The following is a 20,376-nucleotide window of genomic DNA, read 5'->3' on the forward strand; positions in this document are numbered from 1 at the left end:
TGTCCCCCAGCCACCCATTTTCCTCTCGCACGCCCAACTCTCGCAAGGGGTTGGTGCATCACTCGGGAGAGGGGGATGGGGCGAACGTGAAACTCATGAGAGTCGGTCAGGGGGTGGCAGCGTAGCTTGTGGGTCTGCGGCGTCGTCTGTGATCGTCGGATTCTGTGAGCGCACACGCGCGGATTCTCCATCTGGATTCTCTGTTTTCCTCTGACTCGTCACAAACAAAAACCAAAAAACCCCGCTCCCTTCAACCGGGACCAGACGTTCTAAACAACGCTTCCAAATCCTCCCATTAGCGGTGAAGTATGGTCAGACAGCACGTGGTGCGCGCGACCATACTTCAGGTGTTGACCGAGAGAGAGAGAGATGGAAAGCGATCGATCAAAAGCGATCGATCCATTGAGAGATGGAGAGCGATCGATACATCGAGAGATGGAAAGTGATCAATCCATTGAGAGATGGAGAGTGATCGATCCATCGAGAGATGGAAAGCAATCGATCAAAAGCGATCAATCCCTCAAGAGATGGAAAGTGATCGATCCATCGAGAGATGGAAAGCGATCGATCCATCGAGAGATGGAAAGCGATCGATCCATCGAGAGAAGGGAAAGCGATCGATCCATCGAGAGATGGAAAGTGATCGATACATCGAGAGATGGAAAGCGATCGATCCATCGAGAGATGGAAATCAATCGATCCATCCTCGACCCTCGTCGCCCATTTCTGATCGCTCGCGCGCTCGATTTGTGTCCGGGGGCTGTCGGCGTGAGAGAGTCGGGGGGGGGGGGGGATGAGTGGTGGCACAGCGGTTAGCGTGCGCCACGCTACGCTACCCGGCGACCCAAGTTTCAAATGTCCGCTCACGGCCACCAACACCGGTGACGAATATCTGGGCAGGTCGATGGGCCTCCCCTAGGTCGACTCGGCCTCAAATGAGTACGTGTAAATATCACCACTCGGGGAGACAAAGGCGGCCGGGATGGACGTGCCGGCCTCCATAGGTGCTGCCACTCGCTAACAGCACTTGGCTCAGCAGTCCGTTGAGGCTATGCGTGGGGGATCTTCGTCCGTGTGTGTTTCTGTGTCTCTGTGGGTCCGAATCCTGACGCGCTCATTCCAAGCAGCAGCAGCAGCTCCAAACATCGGGAGGGTAAACAAAAAGTATGTTTTTTTCTTTTTTTATTAACATTCTTCTTTAAAACGTGTAAAAAAAATCACGACGGCCGGTCTCGCCAAGACGTCTCACGTTCTCGCTTCATATCGAATAATAAGTTACCGCGCGAAAAGCTTCAGCAAGCTTACAACAACAACAAAATCAACGAGCTCTCCTGTAGACCCGCCCACATGGGCGTTTGTCCGCGTTCCACAAACACGAAAAATCTCGTTTTAACGCAGTTTTAATATAAAATACACAAATGACAGCCTCACTTCAAAGAAGAGATACTCAATACCGCAATAGTAGGATGTCACGTGAACCGCATCGACCACGATTAAACGTTTCCGAATTCAAAGCTGTCAAACCCGCACGGTTTATCCGAATTCTTGTGCGGGGGAAATCGAGCAAAAATAAATAAATCCACGTTCATCTATTTGTTTGCGTTTCTCCCTCGCGATGGGACTTTGTAGGATAAACGTCGAGATGGTTTATAAGGGCACGGGGTGACTAATCAGGTGCGATTTGGTCCGCAATAAGGTAGGGCGCCGGATAAGGGCTCGACAGCTCAACTGAATGAGCCCGCAGTTTGAGCTCTGGTCGATGAAGCCACGCAAGGGAAGTGCTCCCCCGTGTGGCCTCTGACAGACTGCTGGGGGCAAGTGCTGCTCGTAGCGAGCAGCAGCACCCTATGAAAGCCACCACTGCGGAACACGAAACTGCCGGCCCACTTCAAGCTCCCGTAATCGTGGACGATGCGGTTCCCGAACACACTCGTGTGTGTGTGTGTGTGTACATATATATGCGGTAACATATTACCATACAATTATTTTTGTAATAAATGCCAAAGGCATTTCAGGTCTCACCTCTCAGGGGTTGGGACTCTTCCCAACCCCTGCGGCATAGCTCCGAAAGGAGCCAAACTCTACGACACGCACCTCCGAGATGCTCCGGGCGGTACTGATCGCCCATCGGGGTGGCCAAATAATCGCGCGCGTCACCCCCCCCCCCCCCATGCCCCCCCCCCCTCCTCGATCAGCACCAGCGGTCACGTGGGAACCACCGCCGGGCTGCCCCCCCCTCCCCCCACCACTTAGCGCGGGGCCGCCCTCCCACGGTCCAGAGCGTGGCAACCGCGAGCCATCGTTGGTTGCCGCGTGGCAACCGCGAGGCGTCGTTGGTTGCCGCGTGGCAACCGCGAGGCGTCGTTGGTTGCCGCGTGGCAACCGCGAGCCTCGTGGCTGACACGAGGCCTTGACGCCCCGCGCAACCCAAATCAAACCCCCGCTTGCGCGGCGAGTGCTGCCAACTCAGCGATTTTGTTACCGGGGATTAAGCGGCATTTTTCCCCTCTCTATTTGGCAGTGCGCTAACGGCGGCAACAACCGTGAGTGGCCACGATAGGCAGGAGATGTTAGCTACGTCGCCTGGTATGCATGAGGCCGTGGGTTCGATCCCGACCCTGGAGTTTGCGGTGTCTCTCTCCGGGCCCCTCCAGTTTTCCCCTCCACATTTGGAATCGAAGTCACTCATTTAGAGCATCTGTGCCGCTATATATTTCCACGTGATGGTGATAAGCCCACTTCATTGAGCTATCATTTGTGGCCAGGCCTCTTCTGAAAAGGAACCAGATGGCTCAGTAGTGGGTCATACCTGGTGGAATAAAATAAAAAGTTTAGTTTTTTTTTAGTTGTCTGCGACTCAACGTCGTTGGTGGCCTTTGACCGAAATATTTTTTTTCTGCTCTTTGAACCCACGCCGGCACTTCCATCTCTGCACTCCCGAGCAAGGTTCGACATTTAAGCCGAGAGAGGGAGGGAGCTTTGCTGCCGATAACCAACGAGGCCAAAGTCGACCTGGCAGCCAAGAGCTATTTGCGTTGTTGAGTCTACGTGCCTTTCCCCTGTGCAATACGCACGCCGATTCCCCTCCCCACTTAGTCCAATAGATTGATATAAAATATATAAATAAAATACATAAATTAACGCGCGCACCGAATCACCGTCAAATAATTTACCGAAACCGTCTTTTTTCCACGGGCATATAAATAAAATAAATAGGTCAATAAATACATCGACAACATACGTTAACGTTAAATAAAACAGCGCCAATAAATAATCGCGCAAGTTCGCGCGTCGGTCATTTAACCGACGCGCCCCGCCACGGAGGGTCACAGTCGTGGTCATCGCTGGCAGGTAGCTAAGCCGGCCATTGCGGTTGGTCGCAGCCAACGCGCAGGAGTTGCCAGGGTGCAGCGGGAAGCAAAGCAGCGTGAGCAGCGGAGCTGCATTCTAGCACCGAGCGCTTTTGCCGCAATGCGGCCATGAAATTTCAAGTAGATTTTGGTGCACACGTTGTGAAATAACGAGCGCCTCGTGCCAATCCAACTGCCGGAGGAAACGAATACATTATGAATCTCTTACATTAAATAAGTTGCGCATTTACCGTGGCGTGCCGAGCTGCGACGCGACGCTGGCACGCTTAGCCTCGCGGGAGCCGGCGTCGACCGAACGACGACTCGGTGCAACCGAGTGCGACGTCGGTAACGCGGTGCCACCGCCGCCGCCGTGACGTCGACGCGCTGTAGCAAGCCGCCCGCTAGCCCCAGTAGGCGGGCCGCACACACACGCAGGCCACGGGCACGCGCAGGTACACGTGCGCGTAGGTGTACGTGCCGGGCCGTTGCGGGCACGGCGTGCGGCGCAGGAAGCGCACCGTCTGCTCCACGAGGTGCGAGTTGACTTCGGTCGTTTCGAGGCCGCTCCGCGGGTCCAGGCACCCGTCGCAGAGGCAATGGGCCTCGGCGTAGCGTGATGGCAGCAGGTCCGGGTTCTCCACGATCCTGCCACAGCGGGAAGGAGGAGGGGGAGAGGCAGAAACGTCGCCGTTAGTCTTACCGCCGTTGTCGAGGCGGAGAGCCGACACCGCGAACGTTATTTGCGTTTGTCGTCGTTATTGTTGTCGCACGCGTGGCTTGTGTGCACACGCGTGGCCACGCTCGCCTCACCTGTACGACCACGGCGAGATGGAGCGGCTGGAGACGTCCTCGGCACGCCCGCTCGCGTCGCGGTGTGCCGGCGCCCCCCGGTTGAAGACGGGGCAGCCCTGCGCCGGGCCGCCGCTGTGTCGAGCATGACGCCGCGGAGTCGCACTCCCCAGGCGGTCGAGTTCGTTGGCGATGGCCACGGGATCGAGGTGGTGACCTCCGTGGAGAGCGTGCCGCCCCGAACGGCGTTGCGTGCCGGTGCCGCCCTCCGTCAGGTCCCTCATCATCTTGAGGACGAGCGGCGAGTTGTCCTCCAGGCACTGCTGCTGCTGCCGTTCCCTGGCACCGCCGCGCTTGCCGTCCCGCTGCCTCCCTTTCGGAGCCGCGGATGCCCGCGGGAGGTCGCCTACGACGAGCACCAGCAGCAGGAGCAGCGGCAACCCCAGGGACAGCTTCGCCTGTGAAAGGAGAAGAGGCGACGGCGCTCGTCACGTTGTTCCACGGGGTTCGCGCCGTTGCATTTTCAAGGATCGCACTTCCCCCCCCCCGAGTAAAGTCTTATCTTTGTCAAGTCGAGTTTTGTGGGGGGGTTTTCGTTGTTGTTGGCCGAATCGTTTGCACCATTTTGTAAGCGCCCTTGGCTTATTCAATGACCATCTTATCTCGTGTAGATTTATTTTGCGCCGTATTCCGAGGGGCTTGAAAGACAATTATGAACTTGTACACGAGGTGGTGATGGTGGTCGAGATGAAGAGTGGGGTTATCGTGGAGCTGTCGTCAGCTTCACCGCGCCGGTTGGCGAAGTGCCGGGCCCGTGGCACCGGTCAGGGCATCGCTTGCCACCGAACGTTGGCCGTGGCCGAGAGTCAAACTCAGGCCGCCGGGGTACGGCAAGCGCAGCGAGCGAGCGAGCCGCAAACAAAAACCTCCCAACGCAACGTGCGTAGAGGCGGCCGATAACATTGCTAGTCGCGCCAAAGCAAACTTTAAAGACTCACGACGACATCAACATCATCGTCATCGACCGGCGCATTCTCACGACTCGCTGCCCTGCCCCGCCTGCGGTTCGTCTTGTTGTTGCCGTCACTGTGTTTATACCCCCGGTGACGTCACCGCTCGCTTTGCATGTCGCGCGTCATCGCCAGCCGCCCACCACCCCCACCCCCTGCCCGGCTCCCTCCCTTTCAAAGGGTCCGACGGCTGCCCCGGGGCAGTGCGACCGCCCGTGAGTCGTCACATGCAAAGCAGCCCCAGCTGGGCCCGCGAGCCTCGCGCTCACCCCCCCCCCCCGAAGGGGTTACGACAGACGCGGAAAAGCGAACCGCTCGCTCGGGGAATTCAACGAATTCGCAGCCGCTGGACGAGACGCTGTGGCTCGGGCAGGGAGGGGGCAGCTGTTTGTTGTTATTTTTGTTGTTGAGAATGCGAGGCATCGGACTTCCATCGCTTGTTCCCACCGCGAGTTTGGGGGTGGGGGGGGAGCGTTTTGCCTTCGTTTTGGGGGCAGCGTTGCCGCGTCTTTCTCACTTCTCTTTCCTCGGTTGATGTTTAACTGTTCCCGCATTCACCCCTTGAGCACGGCCGATTTTCTGCTTTATAAATTCCAATTATTATTACTGCTGCTGCTGCTAACTTGCAAGCCACGTCGGTGGGCCGAGGCGCCAACCACAATTCCCCTCGGCCTTGGCTCCCCGACGAGATCGGAGAGCGCTGCCGACACGGGCGGTGCTGACGAGCGAGTCCGCGCACCCAACACGACGCCCCGAGCAGGAACCCCCCGCGGCCCACACTGCCAGTCCCCAGGGCAGCAGTCGGTGGTGGTGGTGGTGGGGGTGGTGCTGGTGATGGTGCTGGTGATAATGGTGCTGGTGGTGGTGCTGATGGTGCTGGTGCTGATGATGGTGTTAATGTTGGTGGTGGTGATGATGGTGCTGGTGGTGGTGCTGATGGTGCTGGTGCTGATGATGGTGTTAATGTTGGTGGTGGTGATGATGGTGCTGGTGGTGATGGGTGGCGGTGGTGATGGTGCTGGTGATGGTGGTGCTAGTGATGGTGGTGCTGGCGCTGGTGATGGTACTTACAGAGTTGAGCTTCATTGTGCGAGACGTTGTTTGTGTTCCAGGCGTAGCTGTTCGAGAGCGATGTGGTCCTGCACAGGTCGACTCTGCTCCTAGTTTGTGTAGCACCCATGGTCAGCCGGCCTCCTTATATATCTGCGAGCCCTTTTGGTCGCTGCATTTATTTATTTATCTGGGAATTTTTTTCTATCTCATGGGGCATGTCCCCGAACTCGTTCCTCCTCCCCCATCGCTGCGCGTGTCATAAAGTTTACCTGGGTCGCTGACGTGGGTGGTAAACACCAGACGGAATTGCCCCCAGACCCCCCCCCCCACTCTCCCCCACCTTGTGCCTGGCGTTACACGTGGCCCTACCCCCACTCCTCCCCCGACTGCCATCGTCAACCGCGGAGAGGAATGCAGAAGGACGTGATTTGGCAGTGAACCCACCTCCATCTCTCTCGCCGTGTGCGCGCGCGCGTTCGCTTGATGATGAAATACGCTGGCGGAGACGCGTTATCAAATCCACCCCACCACCACCACCCCCCGTGGCTTTAGGCGTTCGCTACGAACGACCGATGCCATCCGTTGACTCGTTTGACCATACTTCACCAATGCCGGTCGGTGCAGCTTTTGGTGAAGTGAACGGGGTTTGGTGGTGGCGGTGGTGGCGGTGGCGGCATTTGGGAACGTTTCAGATTCCATGGGGACATTTTGCCAGTGTCAAAGTATGACAAATAAGGGGTCGGTTTTTACCCTTTCTACCATGTTCAAACACCAAATGGATACATTATTTCAAGGAAACACATCTTATCACCCGTTTCATTTCCAGAGAGGGTCAAACCTATATTTTTTGCCATACTTTCATACTGGCATGACATCGCTGCTCACCCCGAACTATGAATGCTCTGATCCGTGTGGCATTGTCCTTGCACTGGTCGCCTGTTGGCGCTGCTCTCTGGCCCGACACCGGTTGGTGAGACTTGGCCATGAAGAAGGCTGCCGCCTCTGGTGCAGGCCGATCAGTTTCAAGGCCGATGCGAATATCGTCCGAGCGTGTGGCTTGTTTGCGTCTTCGCCGCGGCGTGGCTACTGCGGCCTTGCCGCTGCTGGCGTGAGCCGCTTATTGAGTTCGGCCCCGCACGGCCACCAAAGTTGCGGCGGTGGCTTTGTGATCACTCGACCCCCCCCCCCCCAATTCGTTCCGCTGCGACTGTGCAACACCCAATGGCTGAGCGAGCGAGAGACAGAGCCAGAGAACGTGTGAAATAGAAACAACACGTGAACAGATCGCCTCTCTCTCTCTGTCTCTTTCAAGAGAGAACCATCTCAGCTCCCAGCCTGGCTATCGCTGCAGACATATCTGCACAGATCCCCGTGACGTAAATCGCAAAGAGTAGTGTGGTGTGGGTATGGGGGGACAAACAACAACAAACAACAACAAAGAAGAGGCGAGCGAATGAACCACGTGGCCTAACCGGCTCCTGTTTGCCCCCAAACGGCACCACGACCGCCGCGGAAAAACAACAATAGCAAAAACAACAACAGCAAAAACAACAACAACAACAGCAACAACAACACGGGAGACAGCAGCGGCGTCTCATTACCAACAAACAAACTAAAAACCCACACGCGCGCGCGCGTTATTTCTGTTGTTCTGCATCGCTGCGTCCGCGAGGGTTGCGACACGAGGTGAGCCGGTTGGAACATCTCGCGGTGACGAGAGGCCGTGCGTCGCGACCTGACAGCCGTCATCTCCAGCCTTGCCTCACGCTCTCGCTGTCATACCCCGGGGGGGGGGGGGTGGAGCGCGCTCCCCCACCCCCCCTCGGTATTCTTCCCGATGTGAGAGGCGCTTGGAGGTGACGCGCACGAGGAGGGCAAATCCCCCCCTACCCCCCACGCCCTCCAGCAACAACGGAGGGCAGAGGAGCGACGCTCACAACAACAAGCGGAGCGCCGGGTGGTTAAAGCACAGCAAGTTGGTACAGTAGGGGGCACAGGTGGTGCATCAGCCAGTCATCTCGGTCATCTCAGTCAGTCGACCCGTGGCACCTGCTGGGTCTGCCCCGTGACCTCCTGCCAGCGGGCGTTCGACACTTCACGTGGCCTCAACGTGCACCTAGCCTGGCACAAGCGCTGTGGTGACGTCACCGCCACTTAGTGGAGAATGAGGGTTGTTGTTGTGTACGTATGTGTGTGTGTCACTGTGTATGCGTGTGTAGGGGAGCGGTGGTGCAGCGGTTAGCGCTACGCTGCGCTACGAACCCGGCGACCCGAGTTCGATTCCCGCTCCCAGCCAACACCAGTGACGATCATCTGAACCGGTCCCGGGCCTCCCCTAGGTCAACTCAGCCTCAAATGAGTACCCGGTGCGGTGTGCAGTAAACATCGCCACTGGGGAGACAAAGGCGGCCGGGCGTGGTGCTGGCCACCCACCCCCTCGTGTGCAGTGTCGGCCTTCATAGGTGCTGCTCGCTAACGGCACTTGCTCCTGCAGTCTGTTAAGGCTACATGGGGGATCTTTGTCTTTTGTGTGTCTGCGATGTGTGGTGGGGGGCGGTGGCGCAGTGGTTAGCGCTACCATCCCCGTCCTCGGCCTCTCCCCTCGGTTGACTCAGCCTCAAATGAGGTCCCGGTTCGGTGTGTAAACGTTGTCCCACCTGCCCTGCCTGCCTGCCCTGCCTTGCCTTGCCTCCCCACCTGTGTTGCAACCGATATCGCCGCTGACGGTGATTTGTTCAGCTGCCCACGTCAGATCGATGCACGCGCCACTGCGTTCTGCTCGAACGTTGCAAGCCCAGCCGGCTTTTTTATTTGGGTGGTTTTACATCTTATTTTATTATTTATTATTTGTGGTTGAGCGAATTTTTTATTAATTTTTTTCTTTTTTGTGGTTGGGCGAATTTTATGAAAATATATATATTTGTGGTTGGGCGATTTATATATTTAATTTTTGAATTATTTGTGGTTGGGCGGTTTTATATTCTAATTTTATTTTTTATAATTTGTGGTTGGGCGGATTTTAATGTATTTAATAGCAACGGGCGTTTCTTATTAGTGATTTATTTGCAGTTGGGGCGGTTAAAATTTTTTATAATTTGTGGTTGGCCGGATTTTTTTTGCCTGATGGGACCCCGGAGTGGTCGCAGGAGTAATGCGATAATTATAAAACGACGACAACAACAACAATGACGATGATGATCATCATAATAAGCGGTGATATTCTTAGATTTTCTTTTCCCCCTTCCGACGAATTCCTCAAAGACAAACAAAGGATGGCTTTGTTTACTTGTCGCTGAAACACCATTCATTTGATAACAGCTGTGTTAAGATGTTAAAACACCAAACTGAAACCTTTTTACAAGGAATCACGTCTGCATCTGACCACAAGCATTATGGTGCAAACGAAAAACACACTCTGATAATGTAATCATTGTCCTTGAAACTGATTGGTCCACACCAGAGACAGCTTTCTGTTGAGCCTCGTCTCAAAACGGTGTTAGAACAGAGGACGCCTGCCGTGCCTCGTCACCGCTTCGCACCACTTCTGCCCCCATTACACCCACGCAGGACAACGGAGGGAGCGCGCCGGGGGGGAGGCGCATGCACATTCTTGTTCGCGATGTCCGTGAACCTTCAACGGGGAAGACGCGGGTCGGTGTCACAGGCGAGAGAAAGAGGCGGGGGGGCGAGGAGTTGACAGCACAGACCGTGGGTGGGGGGCTCGGGAGGGAGTTTACGGATTGTGGGGGGCTCGGGAGGGAGTTTACGGATTGTGGGGGGCTCGGGAGGGAGTTTACGGATTGTGGGGGGCTCGGGAGGGAGGTTACGGATTGTGGGGGGCTAGGAAGGGAGTTAACGGATTGTGGGGGGCTAGGGAGGGAATTTACAGATTGTGGGGGGCGCGGGAGGGAGTTTACGGATTGTGGGGGGCTAGGGAGGGAGTTTACGGATTGTGGGGGGCCGTGTGGAGGTGGGGCAGAGGGCGAGTTTCCACTGAGCCAAGGGGGGGGGTGACTTGGCCGGGGGGGAGCATCAGCTGTGCGCCTTTGTCGGCTGGAGCAGAGAGCACATGGGACAGCGAGTGGATCCAGGCGAGTGGATCCAGGCGAGTGGATCCAGGCGAGTGGATCCAGGCGAGTGGATCCAGGCGAGTGGATCCAGACGAGTGGATCCAGGTGTAATGGGTTCCGGAGACACGTGTAGAGGTAACTTCTTTATTACAATACAACACTCCAACAGTCCTGATACTCTGTTACAGCCGAGGTACACAGCCTAGGTACACAGCCTAGATACACTACTCTGGCTACGCTCTGGGGTCCTCCAGCTACAATTACCCTAGGGGAGGCTACCTGACCCGACCCAGCCAAGGTGCGGGTCTGGACTCTGGCTTCCTCAGAACTCACCCTTACAAGGACGTAGAGCCGGGAGTCCCAGAGTCCCACCACTGGCCCTCACAGCGTCCCGGCCCTTACAAGGACAAGCGGGACGAGGGGGTCCAGGTTCCTAAGCTGGCTGGCTGGCAGGTCTTGGGTCTTGAGCTGCGACTGTCCCCGATCGGCCAGGGAGCTGCCCTTTTATGCCTCGTCCCCAACGAGGGGTGGGGTTGTGTGCGCCCCCAGATATCCCACAGAGCACACACAGCTAGACCCTAGACAGATAAGCCGAGGGCTTATCTGTCTAGGGTCCCAGAGCCCCCAGCAGCCCCTCCCCTCTTATGGCACTACATTACCCCCCTCTACGTAGCCTCCAACCAACCCGGCTGTCAAAAAATACAATGGTACAATAAATTATTTGTTAACCATCAGAATGAGTGTATGCGTGTCAATGACAAAATGGATGACAAAACAAGAAATATGAGAAGAAAGCGCCTCTCCCCCTCCTGTGGTCACGCGTATATAAAAAAAACTCCACGCCACCGATGCAGAACAACAATGTATAAACACATATGCAGGATGAACGCACGCCCCAACCGCCCACTATACATGATGGCAAGGTGAGTGGCGGCGCGTTGGGACGAGAGTTCGTGGGCGGGGGTCATGAAAATCGTTTGAGTTTGGAGCGAGTCCGAGTGGCAGGTCCATCGGCCGGGATGGAGGCGGGAGGGGACTGACGACCCGTTGTTGCGCTAGTGTCCTGGGTCGCTGATCCCGCGGGCAAGCTTGTTCCCGCTGGGTCGGCCGTGGCGGGTTTCATTCCCGAGGCACCTGAGGGCGGGACAGCGGGACCTGGCCGAGAGTAAGATCCAGCATCATCGCGGCGCGGCTCGTCGGACATGTCGTGTTCTCGGGCCCCGAGAAGTGAAGGAGGTGTGTTGGGTTGAATGTAAGGTTTTAGACGTGACGAGTGCACGAACCAACGGCGCTTGCCATGCTGGATCCTGACACACTGCGGGCGGAGAACGCGGATAATAACAACCGGGCTTCTCCAAGGCTTAAGCAGTTTTGAGGAAGTAGCCAATGGTACCTGCGGGCAGTGGAGCCAGGCGCGGTCCCCTTCTACCCAAACGTGGCGGGACGTGCGGAGGTTCCGCAACCGCTCGTTGGCAAGCTGACGGGCTTCTGAGTTATTTTGAGCAGCCTCCCGGGCATCCACGAGACGACGCACATTAGCACGGATGTGGTCGGCAATCTTAGCCTTAGGTGCGGGATGTTTAATGCGCAATTGTATGTCGATTGGGGGGCAAACCTCCCTACCATACATAACATAGAATGGCGAGTACCCCGTGGCAACATGGGGCGCCATTCTATAGGCGGCCAAGACACCAGGTATGTGGAGATCCCAATCAGTCTGTGACTCAGACACCTGGTGGCTTAGCATGGAGGTAAGTGTCCTATGTAATCGCTCGACCATACCGTCAGTTTGGGGGTGATATGGCGAGGTGCGAATTTTGTGTGTCTCTAGCAGGTTGCACACATCCCGCAACAGGGTGGAAGAGAAATGTTTCCCTTGGTCGGTCAGCAGGCGTTCGGGAGCACCCTTATCCAGGACGTAGCCTTAAAAAAAGGCCTCCGTAATGGCTGCTGCAGACTGGTTGGGGAGTGGCCAGGCCATGGCCCATCGGGTAAAATATTCCACCCCAACCAAAAGGTACTTACTACCCCGAGGAGTAGCGGGAAACGGACCCAAAATATCCAATGCGACGATCTCATTGACCCGGGAAACCTTAATGGATTGGAGCGGCGGGCAGGACGGCCTAGCAGGTGGTTTCCGCGGTGCACATTCTGTGCAACCTTGCACAAGGTCAGCCACATCGTTTGCCATGCCCGGCCAGAAAATTTCCAATTGGATTTTAGCTCGTGTGTTCTGAACACCCAAGTGCAAGAGGCGACTGTGGGTTTCCCACACAAGTCGCCCCCGCAGGGAGGTGGGCACCACCAACGTGTGGGATTGGGACCCCCCCCATCCCAATGCACGAGGACGCCTTCCCGGATGACAACTGATACGGGGCCCCCTGCCCCCTGTGACCCTCGGCATCCCTAGCGCGGCGTCTCAATTTGAGGAGGGAGACGTCTTCCATCTGAAGACGTCCCCAGTCGTCCAACCCGAGGCCCAGCAATGCGTCCTACGGAACTTGCGTGGAGGGAGCCCCGTGGTCCCCGACCCCATCCCCGGCCGCGGCCGCGGCCGCAAGGGATGGGGGCGATACCCCGTCAGGCTGCCTACAACGCCCCGCACCCAAAAAACAAGCACAGCGCCCGTCGGTCGGCAGTCCCAAAGCCCCCAGCAGCCCCTCCACTCTTACACAGGCCGAGTGGATGCAGGCGAGTGGATGCAGGCGAGTGGAGCCAGGTGAGTGGATCCAGGTGAGTAGAGGCAGGTGAGTGGATCCAGGTGAGTGGATCCAGGCGAGTGGAGGCAGGCGAGTGGATGCAGGCGAGTGGATGCAGGCGAGTGGATCCAGGTGAGTGGAGCCAGGTGAGTGGATCCAGGTGAGTAGAGGCAGGTGAGTGGATCCAGGTGAGTGGATCCAGGCGAGTGGAGGCAGGCGAGTGGATGCAGGCGAGTGGATGCAGGCGAGTGGAGGCAGGTGAGTGGATCCAGGTGAGTGGATCCAGGCGAGCGGATCCAGGTGAGCGGATCCAGGCGAGTGGAGGCAGGCGAGTGGATCCAGGTGAGTGGATCCAGGCGAGTGGATCCAGGCGAGTGGACTGGGGTTGAGGCGCGAGAGGTCGGCAGGGAGGAGTCTGCGGACGATCTGGAAGATGGTTGACGTGAGATTGGATCGGGATACCGTGGACGAGATCGGAGAATTGGAATGGAGGCGGGTGACGAGTCTGGGCTGCGTTGTCTTGCGGTTTGGCTGCCGCCTGATGAAGCTGGTTGTAATTACTGGCGAAACGTCGTACTAGGATTGTAAATGTTGTGGCTTGGCTCTCCAACACACAACCGGTGTGCTGTACTAGTATACTACACTATACACTACACTACTATACACTACACTGTACACAACACTATACACTACACTATACACTACACTATACACTACACGATACACTACTATACACTACACTACTATACACTTCACTATACACTACACTATACACTTCACTATACACTACACTATACACTTCACTATACACTACACTATACACTACTATACACTACACTATACACTACTATACATTTCACTATACACTTCACTATACACGACACTACACACTAGTGCTGTACTAGTGACGAATTGGCCACGTTCTGTTTACGTGACAACCCTTACTAGTTGGCTGTGTCGGGTGGTGGCGGGTTTTAACGACACATTTATATATTAACCCAAAAAAACCTCTATTATGGCTCTTGCGGTTTGTCGGTGAGCGATTTTTGTTTTTATAAAAAAAAATTTGGGGAGGCGGGAGATGAGTTAAAGTTGCCGCGGGCTGGACGTGATGAAGGCACGGATCGGGGTCACGAGGTGACTGGACGTCATCGTCGTCAGGGTTCAGGGGATGACGTTCCTGGGGTTTAGCGGTGGCCTTTGGGGGTCGTGGCCGAAAAAAATCCAAATTCTGGCACCGCAGATCTTTGGGCATGGAGGTCCACGTGAGTACTCATCGCAACACGCAAACACACACGATGCATATTTGTTTGATTTATAACGAGTTTAAATGCATTTTGCATTGTATTTTTATCTGTTCCCAACTACCTTAAAAGAGGGGGTGAGTGGTAGGCGGGGGTTTATCTACTTTGAGATATGGTTCTGATGACAAATGACCAGTTAGACAGGGGGGCGGGCAATACCTTCAACAGCAAAAAAACAACGATAGGTCATCACACATTATCGTCGTCGTCATCATCATCATCGTCGTCCTCCTATATTTGTTTTGCACGTGCAAACAATGTGACCCGGATAAAGTAGCAATTTAAAATGCGAAAACACAAAACGCCATCAACATCGCAGGCCGACGGCGTCACAAGGCGCTGGCGAGACCTGCGAATCGTTCATTCATTTCCGCGTCCCATTTGCATGCTGGCAGTCAATTAGTAACGCGAGGCGGCATTCACAGGGCGGGCGGGTCTGGCGGATGCGGTGCGTGCAAAAAAAACGCGCGGTGGATATTTTTAGCTCTCGCCTATATATATACACAAATACACACGACAACAACCGCCATTCGCCACTAAGTGGCGGTGGCGTCACCACGACGCTTGTGCCAGGCCATGTGCACCTTGAGGCCACGTGAAGTGTCGAACGCCCGCTGGCAGGAGGTCACGGGCAGACCCAGGTGCCACAGGTCGACTGACTGAGATGACACATATATACACACACAAATACAAATATAAAGACAAAGATCCCCCGTATAGCCTTAACAGACTGTAGGGGCAAGTGCTGTTAGCGAGCACCTATGAAGGCCGGAACGGTACACGACGGGGTGGGAGACCAGCACCACGCCCGACCGCCTTTGTCTCCCCAGTGGCGATGTTTACACACCGCACCAGGTACTAATTTAAGGCTGAGTCGACCTAGGGGAGGCCCAGGACCGGTTCAGATAATCGTCACTGGTGTTAGCCGTGAGCGGGAATCGAACCCGGGTCCGCCAGGTTCATAGCGCAGCGCGCTAACCGCTACACTACCGCTCCCCATACAAATACACACACATAAATACACACACATAAATACCCACACACATAAATACACACACATAAATACACACACACAAATACACACACACACAAATACACACACACACAAATACACACACACACAAATACACACACACACAAATACACACACACATAAATACACACACACATAAATACACACACACATAAATACACACACACATAAATACACACACACATAAATACACACACACATAAATACACACACACATAAATACACACACATAAATACACACACACAATACACACACACATAAATACACACACATAAATACACACACATAAATACACACACACATAAATACAAACACATAAATACACACACACATAAATACACACACATAAATACACACACACATAAATACACACACACATAAATACACACACACATAAATACACACACACATAAATACACACACACATAAATATACACACACACAAATATACACACACACAAATACACACACATAAATACACACACACATAAATACACACACACATAAATACACACACATAAATACACACACACATAATACACACACATAAATACACACACACATAAATACACACACACATAAATACACACACACATAAATACACACACACATAATACACACACATAATACACATAAATACACACACATAAATACACACACACATAAATACACACACACATAAATACACACACATAAATACACACACATAAATACACACACATAATATACACACACACATAAATATACACACATAAATACACACACACAAATACACACACACATAAATACACACACACATAAATACACACACATAAATACACACACACATAAATACACACACACATAAATACACACACATAAATACACACACACATAAATACACACACATAAATACACACACATAAATACACACACACATAAATACACACACACATAAATACACACACATAAATACACACACATAAATACACACACACATAAATACACACACATAAATACACACACATAAATACACACACACAAATACACACACACAACAACAAAAAGACTCGACGGACGTTTCCACCTGGAGCTGTAAAGCCCGTGGGAGGAGAGGAGAGAGGGGCGGCTGTGGAGTTGAACTTGAAATGAATAGCGCGGTGTGAGATGAATCGTGTGGTGTGAGATGAATAGCGCGGTGTGAGATGAATCGTGTGGTGTGAGATGAATAGCGCGGTGTGAGATGAATCGTGTGGTGTGAGATGAATAGTGAGCGATAACAAACGCTGCTGCTGCAGCTGTAGCTGCTGCTGCTAGGGCTGCAGCTGCTGCTAGGGTTGTAGCTGCAGCTGCTGCTAGGGCTGTAGCTGCTGCTGCAGCTGTAGCTGCTGCTGCTGCTAGGACTGTAGCTGCTGCTCGGGCTGAAGCTGCAGCTGCTGCTGCTGCTAGGGCTGTAGCTGCAGCTGCTGCTGCTGCTAGGGCTGCAGCTGCTGCTGCTGCTGCTAGGGCTGTAGCTGCAGCTGCTGCTGCTGCTGCTAGGGCTGCAGCTGCTGCTGCTGCTAGGGCTGTAGCTGCAGCTGCTGCTGCTGCTGCTAGGGCTGCAGCTGCTGCTGCTGCTGCTAGGGCTGCAGCTGCTGCTGCTGCTGCTGCTAGGGCTGTAGCTGCAGCTGCTGCTGCTGCTGCTGCTAGGGCTGTAGCTGCAGCTGCTGCTGCTAGGGCTGTAGCTGCAGCTGCTGCTGCTGCTAGGGCTGTAGCTGCAGCTGCTGCTGCTGCTAGGGCTGTAGCTGCAGCTGCTGCTGCTGCTAGGGCTGCAGCTGCTGCTGCTGCTAGGGCTGTAGCTGCAGCTGCTGCTGCTGCTGCTAGGGCTGCAGCTGCTGCTGCTGCTGCTGCTGCTAGGGCTGTAGCTGCAGCTGCTGCTGCTGCTGCTAGGGCTGCAGCTGCTGCTGCTGCTGCTGCTCGGGCTGAAGCTGCAGCTGCTGCTGCTGCTGCTGCTGCTAGGGCTGTAGCTGTAGCTGCTGCTGCTGCTAGGGCTGTAGCTGCAGCTGCTGCTGCTGCTGCTGCTAGGGCTGTAGCTGCAGCTGCTGCTGCTGCTGCTAGGGCTGTAGCTGCAGCTGCTGCTGCTGCTGCTAGGGCTGTAGCTGCAGCTGCTGCTGCTGCTGCTGCTAGGGCTGTAGCTGCAGCTGCTGCTGCTGCTAGGGCTGTAGCTGCAGCTGCTGCTGCTGCTGCTAGGGCTGCAGCTGCTGCTGCTGCTAGGGCTGTAGCTGCTGCTGCTGCTAGGGCTGTAGCTGCTGCTATGGCTGTAGCTGTAGCTGCTGCTGCTGCTGCTAGGGCTGTAGCTGCAGCTGCTGCTGCTAGGGCTGTAGTTGCAGCTGCTGCTAGGGCTGCTGCTGCTGCTGCTAGGTCTGTAGGGCTGTAGCTGCAGCTGCTGCTGCTGCTAGGTCTGTAGGGCTGTAGCTGCTGCTGCAGCTGCTGCTGCTAGGGCTGTATGCGACAGGTTCGCGGAACGAGCCTCCACCTTCGCTGTTGGTTAGGACGAGGCTGCGTGGGGAGTTAGAATCGGCCCGAGTAGGTTGTTGTTATTTATGTTGTTGTTGTTATTTATGTTGTGGGGGAGATGGTTGGGGGTGAGGCGGTGGGGGGGGGGTTGGGGGGGGCTGTGGGAGGCGGTGGGGGGGGGGGGTCAGGGGAAAGGGGTTACGGTGTGAAAATGACGGGGAGAGGCGCGCGCTCTGGGATTCACGCGAGCAGGAAGAGGAGGCTGCGAGTGAATGCTCGAGGAGGAATGCAAATTAGCGAGACGTGGCCCGACCCCCGAGAGCACCACCGCCTTGAACCCGGCAAACCCCCGCGGTAGCCCTGACCGTAATAATCGAATATCAATGTGAGTCTCTGTGTCTCTGTGTGAGTCTCTGTGTCTCTGTGTGAGTATGTGTCTCTGTGTGAGTCTCTGTGTCTCTGTGTGAGTCTCTGTGTCTCTGTGTGAGTCTGTGTCTATGTGTGAGTCTCTGTGTCTCTGTGGGAGTCTATGTGTCTCTGTGTGAGTCTCTGTGTCTCTGTGTGAGTCTCTGTGTCTATGTGTAAGTATCTGTGTCTCTGTGTGAGTCTCTGTGTCTCTGTGTGAGTCTGTGTCTCTGTGTGAGTCTGTGTCTCTGTGTGAGTCTCTGTGTCTCTGTGTGAGTCTCTGTGTCTCTGTGTGAGTCTCTGTGTCTATGTGTGAGTCTGTGTCTCTGTGTGAGTCTCTGTGTCTATGTGTAAGTATCTGTGTCTCTGTGTGAGTCTATGGGTCTCTGTGTGAGTCTCTGTGTCTCTGTGTGAGTATGTGTCTCTGTGCGAGTCTGTGTCTCTGTGTGAGTCTCTGTGTCTATGTGTAAGTATCTGTGTCTCTGTGTGAGTCTATGGGTCTCTGTGTGAGTCTATGGGTCTCTGTGTGAGTATGTGTCTCTGTGTGAGTCTGTGTCTCTGTGTGAGTCTATGTGTCTCTGTGTGAGTCTCTGTGTCTCTGTGTGAGTCTCTGTGTCTCTGTGTGAGTCTCTGTGTCTATGTGTGAGTCTATGTGTCTATGTGTAAGTATCTGTGTCTCTGTGTGAGTCTCTGTGTCTCTGTGTGAGTCTATGTGTCTCTGTGTGAGTCTCTGTGTCTCTGTGTGAGTCTCTGTGTCTATGTGTAAGTATCTGTGTCTCTGTGTGAGTCTATGGGTCTCTGTGTGAGTCTCTGTGTCTCTGTGTGAGTCTCTGTGTCTCTAAGTGAGTCTATGTGTCTCTGTGTGAGTATCTGTGTCTCTGTGTGAGTATATGGGTCTCTGTGTGAATCTATGGGTCTCTGTGTGAGTCTATGGGTCTCTGTGTGAGTATGTGTCTCTGTGTGAGTCTGTGTCTCTGTGTGAGTCTGTGAGTCTCTGTGTGAGTCTATGGATCTCTGTGTGAGTCTGTGTCTCTGTGTGAGTCTCTGTGTCTAAGTGTGAGTCTCTGTGTCTCTGTGTAAGTCTATGGGTCTCTGTGTGAGTCTCTGTGTCTCTGTGTGAGTCTATGGGTCTCTGTGTGAGTCTATGGGTCTCTGTGTGAGTCTATGGGTCTCTGTGTGAGTATATGGGTCTCTGTGTGAGTCTATGGGTCTCTGTGTGAGTCTCTGTCACTGTGAGAGTATATGGGTCTCTGTGTGAGTATATGGGTCTCTGTGTGAGTCTATAGGTCCCTGTGTGAGTCTATGGGTCTCTGTGTGAGTCTGTGTCTCTGTGTGGGTCTGTGTGTGAGTATATGGGTCTCTGTGTGAGCCTATGGGTCTCTGTGTGAGTCTGTGCCTCTGTGCGAGTCTTTGCGTCTCTGTGTGAGTCTATGGGTCTCTGTGTGAGTCTGTGTCTCTGTGTGAGTCTATGGGTCTCTGTGTGAGTCTATGGGTCTCTGTGTGAGTCTATGGGTCTCTGTGTGAGTCTATGGGTCTCTGTGTGAGTCTGTGTGGCTTTGTGTGAGCCTATGCGTTTCTGTGTGAGTCTGTGTCTCTGTGTGAGTCTGCGTCTCTGTGTGAGTCTATGGATTTCTGTGTGAGTCTATGGGTCTCTGTGTGAGTCTATGGGTCTCTGTGTGAGTCTATGGGTCTCTGTGTGAGTCTATGGGTATCTGTGTGAGTCTATGGGTCTCTGTGTGAGTTTGTGTCTGTATCTGAGTCTATGGGTCTCTGTGTGAGTCTATGGATCTCTGTGTGAGTATATGGGTCTCTGTGTGAGTCTATGGATCTTTGTGTGAGTCTATGGGTCTCTGTGCGAGTCTATGGGTCTCTGTGCGAGTCTATGGGTCTCTGTGTGAGTCTAAGGGTCTCTGTGTGAGTCTATGGGTCTCTGTGTGAGTTTGTGTCTGTATCTGAGTCTATGGGTCTCTGTGTGAGTCTATGGATCTCTGTGTGAGTATATGGGTCTCTGTGTGAGTCTATGGATCTTTGTGTGAGTCTATGGGTCTCTGTGCGAGTCTATGGGTCTCTGTGCGAGTCTATGGGTCTCTGTGTGAGTCTAAGGGTCTCTGTGTGAGGCTATGGGTCTCTGCGTGAGTCAATGGGTCTCTGTGTGAGTCTATGGGTCTCTGTGTGAGTATATGG

The 20,376-nt window shown here is 54.2% G+C and overlaps 2 protein-coding genes across 2 annotated transcripts; both read right to left on the reverse strand.

Moving 5' to 3' along the window:
* Nucleotides 1-2,246: 2,246 nt before the first annotated feature.
* Nucleotides 2,247-6,341, reverse strand: LOC133357991 (interleukin-17C-like). Its single transcript, XM_061576243.1, has 3 exons — nucleotides 6,224-6,341; nucleotides 4,164-4,600; nucleotides 2,247-3,998 (listed from the first exon to the last, which is right to left on the reverse strand). Exons 1-3 carry the CDS (start codon nucleotides 6,236-6,238, stop codon nucleotides 3,755-3,757), a joined length of 696 nt encoding a protein of 231 aa, XP_061432227.1. The 5' UTR covers nucleotides 6,239-6,341; the 3' UTR covers nucleotides 2,247-3,754.
* Nucleotides 6,342-12,855: 6,514 nt separating this feature from the next.
* On the reverse strand, nucleotides 12,856-17,539 carry LOC133357866 (uncharacterized protein DDB_G0271670-like; the record flags this gene model as incomplete). Its single annotated transcript, XM_061576009.1, has 3 exons — nucleotides 12,856-12,864; nucleotides 16,796-17,037; nucleotides 17,158-17,539. Coding segments are annotated over 3 exons (633 nt in total), but the record flags the coding sequence as incomplete, so codon positions are not given.
* Between the last annotated feature and the right edge of the window lie 2,837 nt (nucleotides 17,540-20,376).

This window comes from Lethenteron reissneri, chromosome 60 (assembly GCF_015708825.2).
Source record: "Lethenteron reissneri isolate LAM-NWPU_2019-01 chromosome 60, ASM1570882v1, whole genome shotgun sequence".
NCBI lineage: Eukaryota > Metazoa > Chordata > Hyperoartia > Petromyzontiformes > Petromyzontidae > Lethenteron > Lethenteron reissneri.